This window comes from Neoarius graeffei, chromosome 26 (genome assembly GCF_027579695.1).
Source record: "Neoarius graeffei isolate fNeoGra1 chromosome 26, fNeoGra1.pri, whole genome shotgun sequence".
Lineage (NCBI taxonomy): Eukaryota > Metazoa > Chordata > Actinopteri > Siluriformes > Ariidae > Neoarius > Neoarius graeffei.
The window spans coordinates 8429688-8446617 of NC_083594.1; the positions used below are offsets into that span (position 1 = coordinate 8429688).

Here is a 16930-nt window from a genome sequence, read left to right on the forward strand (position 1 = left end):
GACAGGAGTAACTCTTATCTTATGAGGTAGATGGCAGCACGACAGCACCTGTGATTCTGGCCAAAAAGACAACGTCTCATTCTGCCCCCTGTCTCAATGTGCCCCACTCTCCTCTAGCTGTCATTAAAAGACGGGGTTGCTAATTACAGCATGTTCTTTTATATTTATTGTCATGATATAACTGATGGTGCTGACATTCACTGAGCTAATAAAGATTCCATGAAGGTGTCAAATATGTTTATCACACAGGATTTTATTTGCTTTTATCCCACAGTGTCGTTGAGTTCTAAATGATGTTTCGTTGATGAGAAGGTGCTCACTAATTTTCTATAACAGCAGCTCTGACTGTAATTCAAATCACAGGTTTGTATTGATGCACTCATTTTAATATGTTGTGACTTACTATCTCATAATTGGGCGGCATGGTGGTGTAGTGGTTAGCACTGTCACCTCACAGCAAGAAGGTTCTGGGTTCGAGCCCAGTGGCCAATGGGGGGCTTTCTGTGTGGAGTTTGCGTGTTCTTCCCATGTCTGTGTGGGTTTCCTCCGGGTGCTCTGGTTTTCCTTACAGTCCAAAGACATGCGGTTAGGGTGTGTGTGAGTGTGCCAAAAGGAACTGGCCACTCTCCTGCTGCAGTTCTGACCAAGTCAACCAAACATGGTTCGCCTCAAGCTCGGATCAGGTTTGGCAGTGACGACGATGATCTTATAATTATGACTTAATGACTTACCTCATAATTGTGACTTACTCTCGCATAATAATGACTATCTCATAATTATGATGTAGTATCTCATAATAATGACTTAGTATCTCATAATTATGACTTCATCTCATCTCATTATCTCTAGCCGCTTTATCCTTCTACAGGGTCGCAGGCAAGCTGGAGCCTATCCCAGCTGACTACGGGCGAAAGGCGGGGTACACCCTGGACAAGTCGCCAGATCATCACAGGGCTGACACATAGACACAGACAACCATTCACACTCACATTCACACCTACGCTCAATTTAGAGTCACCAGTTAACCTAACCTGCATGTCTTTGGACTGTGGGTGAAACCGGAGCACCCGGAGGAAACCCACGCGGACACGGGGAGAACATGCAAACTCCGCACAGAAAGGCCCTCGCCGGCCCCGGGGCTCGAACCCAGGACCTTCTTGCTGTGAGGCAACAGCGCTAACCACTACACCACCGTGCCACCCATAATTATGACTTACTATCTCATAATTACGACTTAGTATTTCATAATTATGATGTAGTATCTCACAATTATGACTTACTCTCTGATAATTATGACTTAATATCTCATAATTATGACTTAATATCTCATAATGACTTACTATCATAATTGTGACTTAATATCTCATAATAATGACTTACTATTTCATAATAATGACTTAGTATCTCATAATTATGATGTGGTATCTCATAATTATGACTATCTCATAAGCATGATTTAGTATCTCATAATTATGACTTAGTATTTCATAATTATGACTTACTCTCTCACAATTATCTCACAATAATGACTTCCTCTCTGATAATTATGACTTAATATCTCTTAATGACTTCCTATCTCATAATTATGACTACTATCATAATAATGTCTTAATATCTCATAATAATTACTTAGTATCTCATAATTATGATGCAGTATCTCATAATTATGACTTACTATCTCAAAACAATGACTATTTCACAATAATGACTTACTCTCTGATAATTATGACTTAAAATCTCATAATGACTCACTATCTCATAATTATGACAGCTCGCAATTGTGACTTACTATCATAATAATGACAGTATCGCATAATAATGACTTACTCTCTCATAACAATGACTATTTCACAATAATTGCTTACTTTCTGATAATTATGGCTGAATATCTCATAATTATGACTGTCTTATATAATAATGACCTATTAAGTCAAATAAAGCTTGAGAAAATGTTCTCATTATTATGAATTATTAAGTTATAAGTTATAGTTATGAGAAACTTGTATCATAATTATGACATGTGACTTTGTTTTTGTTTGCTTGCTCGCTTGTTTTCTTTTCACGTGGCGGAAACGAGCTTCCATAAATTTCTCTCGTGCACTCGATTACACGCCCTGGAGCTCATCGATTAGATCTGTGCTCGATTCACTGACAGGCGCTCAAAGCGCATGCGCGCACTTCCTCCTCCCTTTCTGCCAAGAGTCCGCCATGGCTCCGCTCGTAAGTACGACTCGGTGCCTGAAAACGGCCGAATAGCTCGCGTCCGGTCCTGATTTAGGGCCTGGAAATGTTACAGGTTTTATTCAAAACCCCCACCTCATGTTCTGCGTGATTAAATTCCAGTTACACACAAAAACCGCGGATTTATGAGCGGTTGTTTATAGTTGGTCTGAAACGAGGCCTAAGAAAAAGCACGTTGTGGGTTGTAATGAAAGGCTGGGTTCAAAATGCATCAGTATTCTCAGTTTAAGTGCACTAGATTACAGTTTAAGTGCACTAGATTAAGTGTTGAATGATGGGTTTTGTATTATATATAGCGTACTGTTAGGTTTGGTAGCAAGTGAAGTGATTAGGATTGAGACAAGCTCTGTAAATATGTGACATGCTAACTAGTCATGAGGTATAAAGATGCATTGCTATGAATGTGGGATGTGGTCAAAAGTGTCTGTCGTTATATTTTCCCCTGATAAATGTGAATTATAACAAATCCCAAACTCTGAGGTGTGTTTCAAGTATATGAATCACTTTTTCATAGCTAACTGATTACCTTATAACAAGAGACAGGTTAGTTAGTGCATTTCTGACAACTAATCCTGCACATTATCAGCTATTCAGAACTGTTTCTGGTACGATCATCCAAAGACGTAGTCACATTTACTCACCTGTCACTCGGTCTGATTGTATTTACAGAAGAAGCCTGTAGCGAAGGGTGGCAAGAAGAAGAAGCAGGTCCTGAAGTTCACCCTGGACTGCACCCACCCTGTTGAGGATGGCATCATGGACGCTGCAAACTTTGTACGTATCCAGGAAGATCTTTCATGCAGTGTAGATATATTAGAGACCAAGTCACGCTTTGGGATTTCGTGAAGAACTCTTGAAAAAAGATATACGAGGTCTAGTGCAGTTCCTGGGAAACTCGGTTAAAGCGCATATCACGGGTAAATTCAGGAGCGAGATCAATGTAATTCTATTTTAGATTAAACTTTGGTCAAATATCTGTTGCATTTTGTGCAATTTTTTTTAACCTTGCGCAATACCAGAAAAATTCAGTCGAAATCGAGCCATTTGAGGCGAATTGGTCCGCCTCTGAAGAAACTTGGCATTTGGATTTCCCGGCAAACGTTGATTTTCGTGACGCCGCGTATGTGCGGGACGCCTCCTTCTGAATCCTACGTCAGCGCCGGTTTGTTTGAGAAAACGACCTGGTGGTTTTCTGCAAATTTCTTCAATGTTATCGCGTAATTATTAAAATGGTTAACAGATGTATCGTAGGAGGGTGTAGCAACACCAATCATGATGGGATTAGTACTCATCGTTTTCCAAAAGACCGGACAATGAGAGAGTAATGGGAGCGCTTCGTGCGAGGCACCCGGAAAAAGCCGAGGACCAAAGCAGAGCCGAGAAAAAGACCAAGAAAATCGGCGATTCACAAGTTGACTGTTGCCAGGTTAAGAAATAAGGGAGACTATACTCTAAATTAGGTGTTCCTGTGTTTGTGTGGTACACTGATAATGTTATTTATTGACGCACACAAAAGTAAACAACACGAAAGCGCTGGGCGATAATACACTTACTTCACATGCATCAAGGGATATACGGCGTGTCAGGGCTTGAGATCTGTCAAACACATTAAATGTAAATACAACCCTGCTTAGCCGAGTCCATGTGTGTAGCTAATGAAATCTTTCTCCTACAGTAGCCAGTACTCTTCTAAATGAAGAAATATATAAATACATAATAGTAATTAGAAAAGATATGATTTATGTAACAATAGATAGATGAGCATTGATACAGGAATCCATGGGTTTAGAAGCTCAGGCGACAATTCTATATTTCAATGCAAAATCGCTCGCTGCTAAACTTGGTCTACACAGACTGTGCACTGAATCCATGCAAGCGCTCTCGTACCCCTTTTCCACCAAATCAGTTCCAGGGCTGGTTTGGGGCCAGTGCTGGTTCACAACTCATTCAACTTGCGAGCCAGCTGAGAACCAGTTTGCTTTTCCATAGCTCGCGGTGCTAAGGGAAGCCACGTCATTACGTCGCTGTATACGTCAGTTACGTCGCTACGTTTGCATAAACCTTGGTGCGAATATTGAAGCAAAAACAACACGGAAGAAGCAGCAACAACAACAATAATAATAATAATAATAATGGATGACTTCGCGTTTGTACAGCTGCTGCTTCTCGTCGCTTAAAAATGGCGAACTTTCGCGGTCTTATTGTTGTTGGTCTTAACAACTCCGCCCCCATAAGCGGTTCTTTGCTCTGGCCCAGCAGAGAGTTGGTGCTAGCCTGGAACCGGTTTTTCTGGCCCCAGAGCCAGTTCTTTGTCAGTGGAAACAGAAAACCCGGTTCCAAACTAAGCACTGGCCCCGAACCAGCCCTGGAACTGCTTTGGTGGAAAAGGGGCATCAGCCTGCTGGCGGATCCACACGTGACGTCATGAATCTGGCTCCAGACGCATTTTGTTGTTTTATTTTTTTTCTGCTGTAGACAGATGGCCTTGTGCAAATTTACCCTTCTGGATGAGCGTGTAAAGGGACATACTTTCATATAAAAAAAAACAAACATGAAATTGGTCCAGGATATGCACTTTAAGTGATGAGCACTGCAGTTTACGCACAGGATGTATGGTTTATGATTTAAAAATGTTCAGCTTTAAGAACACCAAGATGTCAAATTGTCCCACAGGGTTCTTTCGGTGGTCCAGTGTGTGAATTATCCAAGTCCTGGTGTATTTCTGGGATAGTATTCCTCACTCAAATGATTAAATGCTTTTTTCATTGACAGTTAAGTAATGTAAAAAAAAAAAATTACGATAAGGTTCTTGGTGGGTGTGTGAGTGAATCATCTCCTCCTCTGATGAGATTTTCTTTCTCCCGCTGTACCCCATGTAGGAACAGTTCCTGCAGGAGCGCATCAAGGTGAACGGTAAAGCTGGGAACTTGGGCGGTGGTGTTGTGTCCATCGAAAGAAGCAAGAGTAAGATCACCGTGACCTCCGATATCCCTTTCTCCAAGAGGTCAGTTTGGGAGCTAGTGTATGACTGAAAACTTATTGGACGCCTGATGCACTCCTCGAGCTTTTATGCGTCTTTGTTTTTGCCTTTAAGTTGAATGTAGGTGATGAAACCTAAGTGTTCTTTGCAAAGTAAAATTGAACTTCAGTGCCATGGAACTTGATAAATTTTCCAAAAACGATCTATTTTTTTCGACCGAAGTCACCTTTTATTTCTTCTCGAGCAGTTAAGAAAGTCAGCAGTGAATTACACGGGGGCACCAAACAGCTGGATCAAAGTCCCTTCTGCACCCAGATCTGGTCTTCCCAGGCAGCCTCCAATCCCAGTACTACCGAGTTCCTTAAGGCGCATGAGTGCGGCGCCGATCTCCGTTCGTTAGCCCTCAGCTTCTCGTTTATTATATAGGGGTTGTTTTACAATCAGGGTACTAATGGCCCTTTCCCACTACCCTTTTTCAGCTCACTTCAGCCCGACACGGCTCGCGTTTCGACTACCTCAGAGCAGCACGACTCAGCTCGCTTCAGCCCTGCTCAGCACCCAAAACTCGCACGGTTTTGGAGTGGGGCTGAAGCAAGCCGAGTGGGGCTAGGGGCGTGAGGAGACACTCCCCTGTGCACTGATTGGTGAGGAGGAGTGTCCTCACATGCCCACACACGCCCCGCGAGCACGCTGTGATCTGTAAACACCGTAAACCCGGAAGGAGAAGAATTATGAATTACGAGAATTTCTGAAGCCTTATGCGCCTCGCCTCATCTATACGCTCCTGCCAGTATCTGTCCGTGTTGTCGGTGACAACAAGCCACAGCACCAAGACCAGCAACACTAACGACACCATGTCCTCCATGTTTATTGTTTACTATCCGGGCTGTGAGACTACCGCTTAAAAGCTCACTGATGTCACTGTTTGCGCCGCCTAACGACATCACATGACGTCCACCCACTTTCGCTAACTCCACCCAATGTGTCCACCCACTTCCAGCCAGCACGGTTCAGCGCGGTTGTAGTCGAAATGCAACTCCAACAGCCCCACTCAGCTCGACTCAGCCCGACTCAGCCGTGTTGGTAGTGGAAAAGCGGCAAAAGTTTGTGTCACAGGGGTCCAAAATTCAAATTGATTCAAACTGGTTCTTGTACCAGTTTTTAAGTGAAGGACAAGTTAAAGAACAGATTTCAGGTAATTTTTTGACATGCGTATGGTAGTTTTGTGTAATCTGCTATAAGATGGGAGAAACAAATGAAGTGATTCTCGGAGAGGGCTTTTTTTTTTTTTTTTTGACAATTCAGAATCCACTACTTCCATAGTGCTTTTAAATATAAAGCTGTAAGCTTTGTGTTAGTTGTCTCTAATATTTATGTCCCAATATCTTGACCACATTTTAGGATGAAAATAATCATTTTAGATATGTTATTTTATATTGAAAAATTAGCTGTCTCGGAGAGGACTTTTTTTTTTTTTTGATACAATTCCATACTAATTTGATCAAAATAGTCTGAAAACTTCCTGGCATTCAACATTAAAACTTAACTATGTTTCCAATGATATGGAACCAAATATTTGTTTTATGGTATAAAGAATGATTTAAGTGCATCCCTTTTGGAGCTACACTACCGTTCAAAAGTTTGGGGTCACCCAGACAATTTTGTGTTTTCCATGAAAAGTCACACTTTTATTTGCCCACCATAAGTTGTAAAATGAATAGAAAATATAGTCAAGACATTTTTCTGGCCACTTTGAGCATTTAATCGACCCCACAAATGTGATGCTCCAGAAACTCAATCTGCTCAAAGGAAGGTCAGTTTTATAGCTTCTCTAAAGAGCTCAACTGTTTTCAGCTGTGCTAACATGATTGTACAAGGGTTTTCTAATCATCCATTAGCCTTCTGAGGCAATGAGCAAACACATTGTACCATTAGAACACTGGAGTGAGAGTTGCTGGAAATGGGCCTCTATACACCTATGGAGATATTGCACCAAAAACCAGACATTTGCAGCTAGAATAGTCATTTACCACATTAGCAATGTATAGAGTGCATTTCTGATTAGTTTAAAGTGATCTTCATTGAAAAGAACAGTGCTTTTCTTTCAAAAATAAGGACATTTCAAAGTGACCCCAAACTTTTGAACGGTAGTGTACCTGTGGTCACAAAAGCACTTTTTCTAAATGACATGAGTAATTTTGCTAAATATTGCCATACATTCACCAAAAATAACATTATCACCAAATTTGTTTTGGCATGGTAAATAGAGCTATCACAGGGCTACAATAAACAACCAAGTTTATTTAGTCAAGCCTTTTGATATTGAAGATAATAAGTGTTAAATGTGATATTTTTAGCTTTTTTTAGCTGATTGTAAAACAACCTGTAGGTAGGATTAAGGACAATTTATGCTGACAACGCAGTCCTCGCAGATGGCGTCTGCGCACACCTCCCAAAAATTGTGACCACCGTAGAAGCCTCGCAGACAAGAGGGCTCTGATTGGTCCACTCTACATCCGCTGTACACGCACTTCCGCTTCCCTACTTTCCCGGTTTGTTTTGTTTTCACGACCGCCATTTTTAAAAACACGAGCGAAGATGGAGCAGCACGAAGAGCGGTTGATCGAGGAAGTGAGGAAGTACGTACATCTATACGACTCCAGTTCTAGTCATTATAAGTAACCGGAGGATAAACACTCCACTAACCACACCCACCAACTACTCCTAGCGATTTCGCGACTTCGCGCCCCCTTGCGTTGTGGCTGTGAATAACATCGTGCACGCCTATTACTCCCCGCTCAACGATAAATTACAACTGTCTGCGAAAAGCTATCTGCGAAAGCCTTGTCGCAAGAGCATGCAGAGGCCCTTACTGTGTGTGTGTGGGGGGATGGTCCTTTTTGTAACCGCGAGAGTTTGAGTTCGACTCCCCCCACTTGCATCTGTGTTGCAGCGTGCCTTGCCAGATGGCAGTAGGTACCATTTTTATGATGGTCTTTGGTATGACCCAGCTGCTAGTAGAACTCATGATCTCCCGGTCGAGAGGCGGACCCGCTAACCACTAGGCCAACTCGCGCTAAACAGCTGGATAGAAGAATGAATAAACTAGATAGAGACCGTCACTAAAGTCACAGTAATTTGTGCTAGCTGTTACAAACCGGGACATCTGGTCACTGTTCCCTCTAGATCCAGAACGGTAAGAGATGGAGAATGAGGCTGAGTGAGGAAAAGTTGCGCCCTGCTGCCCTGAACAAAATAAAAATGGAAAAAAAAAATCACGACAATTGACAGTTATAAGTGATTTGAGAAAAGCCCGTTTTTCATGGATCCTTCCGGATCAGCACCAAAAGTCCTAGCAGTGTAATTCAGCCCAGAGATAGTCATGTGAAATTTGGTGATAATTGATTGAAAACTACGGGAGAAATAGCGTCCTAAAAATCTGAGGAGGAGGAAGATCCTGAGCGAGAGTAACAATTTGCACTAGCGCAAATTAATAATAAAAATGAATAAATGGGTCGTCGTGGCTCAGGTGGATAAGGCGCCATACCATAAATCCGGGGACCTGGGTTCGATTCCGGCCCAAGGTCATTTCCCGATCCCTCCTCGTCTCTCTCCCGCTCATTTCCAATAAAGGTGAAAAAAGCCCCCAAAAAATCTAATCTCATTACCTCTAGCCGCTTTATCCTGTTCTACAGGGTCGCAGGCAAGCTGGAGCCTATCCCAGCTGACTACGGGTGAAAGGCGGGGTACACCCTGGACAAGTCGCCAGGTCATCACAGGGCTGACACAAAGACACCAACCATTCACACTCACATTCACACCTACGGTCAATTTAGAGTCACCAGTTAACCTGACCTGCATGTCTTTGGACTGTGGGGGAAACCGGAGCACCCGGAGGAAACCCACGCGGACACGGGGAGAACATGCAAACTCCACACAGAAAGGCCCTCGCCGGCCACGGGGCTCGAACCCAGGACCTTCTTGCTGTGAGGCGACAGCGCTAACCACTACACCACCGTGCCGCCCCACCCAAAAATATATCTTTAAAAAAAAAATGGGATAGGCTCCAGCTTGCCTGCGACCCTGTAGAAGGATAAAGCGGCTAGAGATAATGAGAATGAGAAAAAAAATGAATAAATTAAAAACAAACATCGCCTGGACTTGATGCAGTCTTCAACTGTCTAGTTTCACTCGTCTCAGGAGTTCCACAGGAGTGGAACCTGATCTGGTTTTCTGCTGCTGTTGTCGGCCATCCACCTTGCGCTTCGACCCGAGATGCTTTTCTGCTCATCACGGTTGTAAAGAGTGCTTATTTGATTTACTCTCGACTTCCTGTCAGCTCGAGCCATTCTCTGGTCTGATCTCTCTCGTCAGGAATTCGGCCCCTCTTGCAGAACTGCTCCTCGCAGGACGGTTTTTATTTTTCGCAGCATTCTGTGTGAACTGTCGAGATTGTTACGAATGAAAATTCAAGATGAGCCGATCCTGAAATCCTCCAGTCAGCCACAGCCACATCGCGCACATTTGAAGTCACTGTGATGACGTTTTTCATTAACTGAGCCATGATTGTATACATCGTGCTCTTGTTACATGATCATCTGCGTGGATGAATGAGCAGGTCCAGGTTTTCTAAATCTCATCACACTTCAGTATCAGGTTTGGGATTATCCAACGTTATATACAAACTTTGATTAGAACACGTTTTAAATGCGTCGTCATAAAACAACAGGAAAAGAAGAAACCACACAGGAAGTTTGCAGTCGAGGTTTAGGGGCTGATTTGCGTGTTGGAGGGGCGTGATGCAGAAGTTCTCCTCTGGTTAGGGTAAAATCGAGACGGATGCAGCGGGAAACCTTGCGTTATCTGTGTCGGAGAGGTTTAGCAAGAGCGTTTGAGTTTTGACCCCTCGCTACAAGCAACATGAGACACGGAAAACTACTTTTTGGCTTTTACAGCTAAGCAGACCAGAAAAATACTTTCATTGAAGGAGGAAAGGATGCAGAATGAGGGAGATGTGCACATGGTTCTGATTGCTGTCACTTTGCACCCCCTCCCCTTTTTTTTGTGGTGGGGGAGGGGGAGCGCGAGAGAGAGCGCTTTGACCTGTAAGTTGATGAGCCTCGGTTATATGAGGTTAGTTGAAGGGACTGTGGCGTCTGTGGGTGTTTCAAAGAAAATTGTACTTTTTTAAAATACCGTTGCTTGGTGAACATCTGGGGAAAAATCTTATCCGTCGCGTTCGCTCGAGTTTTTGTGATTATTTTTATTTATTTCTTTAAAGCACATGGGACATGGATTTTTTTCTGGGTATAATTATGTATAAAGGACATAAGAAATGCCATCTAAATCGCTGCAGGGTGTCAAAAATGTGAAAATCATCACATTATTCAACTTTTTTATACATCAGCGTAAAACAATGATTCGTTAATGAGCTAGGTGGTCACGTGACCCGTGACAAAAACTTTCCAAGGAGCCAGCGCTTGGGTATCTAATGTAAACAGGTTACCGAAATGGACACCATCGACAGTGACATTCCCGATGTTTCACAGAGATGTGAAGTTAGACCCTATCAATTCGAACCGATAGCTGGAAATTCACATTAACATGGATCTTGTCTTTACTCTGACGGGTCAGATGATTCTGAGAGTGAGAGTTCATTCAATCCCCATGAAATTGAAAGTGGTTGGCTCGATAACACATCCTGGTAAGTTAAAAACAATTCTGCTCAAAGGCTAATGATCTGTTGAAAGAAGTATTATTTTTGTATCATACATTGAAAGTTCATCATAGATCTAGCTAAAGTCCGTTGCAAGCTAGGTTTTTTTTGCTGATATTTTTCGAGATTGATTGAGATACAATGCTTCCAGAGTTCGAGATGAAAACATTCAAAATGGCGAAACGAGTCAGAATTATGATAATCAATAATTGATACACCCAAAATTATAATACTAATCCTTACCTCGGCTTTCAGTCGCTTAGCGAATGCACCTCGGCATTTTTCCGCATGAGGCCCATGGTAAAACCACACTTCCAGGAGGGGCTGCCGTCTGCCTCCCAAGCCGGCCGAGAGCGCTCCTCGTCGGGCACGGCCAGGCGGGCGAATGCCCTGGTCCGTCCGCCCTGTCTAAAAAATAATGGTACAACTCCGAGTGAAGGTATCAATGCGCTGCCGAAGCGCGCAGAAGGTGTTAGTACGCCTGTCATTATAGTGCGGACTTTCCATAGCATAGAAAATCGCCACGTTTCAATTTGTGTAACTGAACTTGTTTCATATCACTGGTCATATAAACCTATGTAAACAGGAAAACCGTGGAAGAGTTTGGTCGCATCTAACTACAGCCCCAAAAATACCATTGGCCATGCTGAGCCTAGCTACATTGCTAACAGGAGTGACAGCGCGTCTGACTGACTGGGAGGTCGCAATACACCATGATGTTCAATGTACGTTAAACACTCTAAAAACGAAACAATTTTCTTGTCATCCAAGACACAAAAACTATTTTATTCACACTTCTCCATATTCATCTACCCGCTTGTGCTGTACCCGAAAGTTTTTGTGACGTATGATCACGTGACAGCGGCTCTTCCGGTTGTAAAATATGCATATCGGAGCTCGAGCAGAAATGCCATATAATCATCACGAATATAACGATTTTGCTGGATTTAATAGATAATTTTGTATTTGTTGATGCAATTATTTCATATTTTTAATGGAAAGAAACTAATATAGCGTGCATTTATGTTTCATGTCCCATGTCCTTTAACAAAACATGGTGTATGCAATAATTTTGTGGTCTTAATTCCAACGGTAGTTGACTGTCATTCATACGGTTTCATTCCGTTTCTGAGTCACTTTCTCTTCTTCTCTTCTCCCAAAGGTACCTGAAATATCTCACCAAAAAGTACCTGAAGAAGAACAACCTGCGAGACTGGCTGCGCGTCGTGGCAAACACCAAGGAGAGCTACGAACTGCGCTACTTCCAGATCAACCAGGACGAGGAGGAGGAAGAGGATGAGGATTAAACCCGTGCTGTTCTTTTGTAAAATTAATAAATTCTTAAAAGAATCGGACTCCGTGTTAATTTTGCGTATGAAGTGGTTGAATATTAAAATAAGTAGATTTCTGTGTGAAATGTGAGCAAGTTCTAGCGAACAAGGTTATGGGGAGTGAAAAGCAGGTGATCATCTGATGGCTTTGTGGCTCTTGCTGCAAATAATAAGCAGAGCATAACTTTTTTTTTTTAATTATATACAGCATTTCATACAAATATCGTGAAGTGCAATACAATATAAATGTACGGCGGCTAGATTTAATGTTAAAAAGGTAACTGGAGGTAGAAAAAAGTAAACTCGAACTTCAGCTAACGTAATGAATGTTCTTGGAAAAACTCCTTTACGCAGGACCTCAGAGATGCTCTATAACTGAAGATATATGGACCCCTGACCATCACACCCATCATCCCGTTCCAGATTTGGTCCCTCTTTGCTGTTTTAATAACCTCCACGCTTCCTGGAAGGCTTTCTACCAGATTTTGGGGTGTGGCTGTGGGGATTTGTGTTCATTCAGGTACTCACTGATGTTGGATGAGGAGGTCTGGGTGTTCCAGTTCATCAGGGAGCTGTCCAGGACACTCAAGTTCTGAGCACACCTTAAGTTAATGGAGCTTGCTTTATGCACAGGAGCATTGTCGTGCTGGAACAGGTTTGGGCCTCTTGGTTAAAGTGAAGGGAAATTATCATGCTTCTGTAAGACGATTATAGAAGTGTGATTCCAACTTGGACGAGAAACAGTGTCAAGTGTCCACGTATTTTTGGCCATGTGATGGGTAAGTGCAACTTGCTACTGGATTTGTGATGTACATGGAGTGTCCTTAACAATATAAAACATTTCACTGGATATAATTTCACTCAGAAGAATTGCTATTATTATTATTAGACTAATAGTTGTATATAATGTACTTTCTTAAAAACAATATCTCTTTATAATATCCCAGTAACCTGCTTTACTTTATAAAATACTACTGACAAGAAAACCTAAATCTGAATATAATTTATCGTGCATTCCAAAAAAAAAAAAAAATTCTCAATGCCTTTACATATATAAAATATACATACACATAAAATCAACTAAGAAAATAGGAATGAATATATATATATATATATATATATATATGAATTAAAAAGTAAAATGTGTATATATATATATATAGTAAAAAGTTGCCTTAAAATACTACTGACAAGAAAACAACCTAAATCTGAATATAATAATTTCTCGTGCATTCCAAAAAAAAATAAATTCTCAATGCCTTTACTTATATAGATATACATCCAAATAAAATCAACTAAGAAAAATATATGAAAATAGAAATATATATTACTTAAAAAGTAAAATGTATATATAATAAAGTTGCCTCAAAATGCTATTGGCAAGAAAACCTAAATCTGATTATAATAATTCTCATGCATTCCAAAAAAATTCTCAATGCCTTCACATATTGATATACATAAAATCAACTAAGATATATGAAACTATAAATATATATTAATTAAAAAGTAAAATATGTATATATAATAAAGTTGCCTCAAAATACTACTGACAAGAAAACAACCTAAATCTGAATATTATTATTTCTCGTGCATTTCAAAAAAATTCTCAATGCCTTTACATATATAAAATACACATACACATAAAATCAACTAGAAGAGAAGAAAGAACCTTTATTTGTCATATGCACACTTCAAGCACAGTGAAATTCATCTTCTGCATTTAACCCATCTGAAGCAGTGAACACACGTGCACACAGGCAGAGCAGTGGGCAGCCACACCAGAGCGCCTGGGGAGCAGTCAGGGGTCAGGTAACTTGCTCAAGGGCACCTCAGCCCAAGACCACCCCATGTTAACCTAACTGCATGTCTTTGGACTGTGGGGGAAACCGGAGCACCCCCACGCAAACTCCGCACAGAAAGGCCCTCGCCAGCCACTGGGCTCAAACCCAGAACCTTCTTGCTGTGAGGCAACAGCGCTAACCACTACACCACTGTGCCGCCAAGTGCCTTCTGACTAAGAAAAATATATGAAAATAGGAATATATATTAATTAAAAAGTAAAATATGTATATAAAGTTGTCTTAAAATACTACTGACAAGAAAACAACCTTAATCTGATAATAATAATAATAATAATAATAATTATTATTATTATTATTTCTCATGCATTCCAAAAAAATTCTCAATGCCTTCATATATATTGATACACACAAAATCAACCAAGAAAAATATATGAAAATAGAAATATATTAATTAAAAAGTAAAATAAATATATAAAATAAAGTTGACTTAAAATACTACTGACAAGAAAACCTAAATCTGATGATAATAATAATAATAATAATTATTATTATTTCTCGTGCATTCCAAAAAAATTCTCAATGCCTTTACATATATTGATATACATACACATAAAATCAACCAAGAAAAATATATGAAAATAGAAATATATATTAATTTAAAAAGTAAAAAAAAAATTATATATATATATAATAAAGTTGCCTTAAAATACTACTGACAAGAAAACAACCTAAATCTGATAATAATAACAATAATAATAATTATTATTATTAGTATTTATCGTGCATTCCAAAAAAAATTCTCAATGCCTTTACATATATTGATATACACACAAAATCAACTAAGATATATGAAAATAGAAATATATTAATTAAAAAGTAAAATGTATATATATAATAAAGTTGTCTTAAAATACTACCGACAAGAAAACCTAAATCTGATAATAATAACAATAATAATAATACTTATTATTTATCGTGCATTCCAAAAAAATTCTCAATGCCTTTACATATATTGATATACATACACATAAAATCAACCAAGAAAAATATATGAAAATAGAAATATATATTAATTTAAAAAGTAAAAAAAAATTTATATATATATATATATATATATATATATATAAATATATAATAAAGTTGCCTTAAAATACTACTGACAAGAAAACAACCTAAATCTGATAATAATAACAATAATAATAATAATTATTATTATTAGTATTTATCGTGCATTCCAAAAAAAATTCTCAATGCCTTTACATATATTGATATACACACAAAATCAACTAAGATATATGAAAATAGAAATATATATTAATTAAAAAGTAAAATGTATATATATAATAAAGTTGCCTTAAAATACTACTGACAAGAAAACCTAAATCTGATAATAATAACAATAATATACACTATATACACTTTATTGTTACAGACTCAAAGGTCCAAATAATACATATAAAAATACACACTTACAAAAAAAAAAAAAAAAAAAAAACATTTAAGATAGGCCAACATAAAGTTGATACTAAAAAATACTTATTATTTATCGTGCATTCCAAAAAAATTCTCAATGCCTTTACATATATTGATATACATACACACAAAATCAACTAAGATGTATGAAAATAGAATATATATTAATTAAAAAGTAAAATATGTATATATAATAATAAATAAATAAATAAAAGTTGCCTCCTCAGTATGAATAATGAAAGAAAAGTCTCCGGCTGTGTTTGAATCTCCTCCCACAGCGGAGCGGGTAAATAAACACTCAGTCTCACTGCTGCTCATTGTGGAGCGCTCGTGCGTTTTCTTCCCCTTCTTTGTCTCGAGCGCCTTCCAGCTGCGGTAACCTTGACAACCGCTCGTGACTTGCAGCCGGCCGTCGATGTGGAACAACGAGCAGCAGCGAGCGCGCATGCGCGCCGAACAGTGCATTACCTCTTAAATAAACGACTGTTTTATTCTTAAAATCCCGGAGCCATGTGACCGACATCCGGACAGGCAGTGAAGCTAAAATAAAATAAAATAAAATAAAAAAACAGGATGGATGTCATTACAAACCCTCCCTCGCGCTGCGCATCCTGTCCTGTTCAGAGACACCTATGAATGAAACGCACGCGCTCCGAGTGAAAGGAAAGAAGAGAGAGGGGAAAAAAAAAAAACCGAATCATGTGATCCAAACAAAAGGCGCGCGTGCCTTATCCATCCTGAAGGCCTAACGTTAACTAAGTGTCGCAAAGCCGGCCCGGCTCGCTTTCCGTCCACAAACTTTATAGGCTATATCCCGACGTAACCTCTGCGCGAGCGCACACACACCGGAAAGACAGGAGGAGGAGGAGGAGGAAAAGAGGGACAATGCGCGTGAGGGATGAGGGGGCACGCGGCGCTGTTTACACACACACACGCGTATGCGCAGATCAGACTTCTTCTCGCGCTTCCGCTCACAACTAGTAACACCTGGTTACCAGGGCAGCACTACTAACTAGTTGCCTGCGCAATTATGGGATGGATTGCCATGGCAACAGACCAGACGTCACGAGCTGGAGCTGGGCATGTGTGTGTTCCATTTTCGTCTCTTATTTTCACACCCGAGGATTTCTGGAGAGAACAGGAAGAGGGAAAGAAAAGACCGGAGCGACTTTAGACCCCCAGAGCTTTTTTTGTGCTTCATAATAATAATAATAATAATAATAATAATAATAATAATAATAATAATAAACCTTCATAACAACAACAACAACAACAATAAAATCTTCACCTTCCTTCAGCAGCTGTCCACCTTTTTATTCTTCATCTGTTTTTTTTAAGGCGTTGCTTAATCAGGAGTTTGCACGACTTTTTTTTTTTTTTGGAACCC

At 40.0% G+C, this 16930-nt stretch overlaps 1 protein-coding gene across 1 annotated transcript; it reads left to right on the forward strand.

Annotated features, from left to right (window-relative positions):
- The first annotated feature begins 2151 nt into the window (after positions 1-2151).
- rpl22 (ribosomal protein L22) lies at positions 2152-12287 on the forward strand. The gene is made up of 4 exons (XM_060909853.1): positions 2152-2220; positions 2911-3015; positions 5121-5245; positions 12100-12287. The coding sequence occupies exons 1-4, from the start codon at positions 2209-2211 to the stop codon at positions 12242-12244; spliced, it is 387 nt and encodes a 128-aa protein (XP_060765836.1). The 5' UTR covers positions 2152-2208; the 3' UTR covers positions 12245-12287.
- Positions 12288-16930: the final 4643 nt, after the last annotated feature.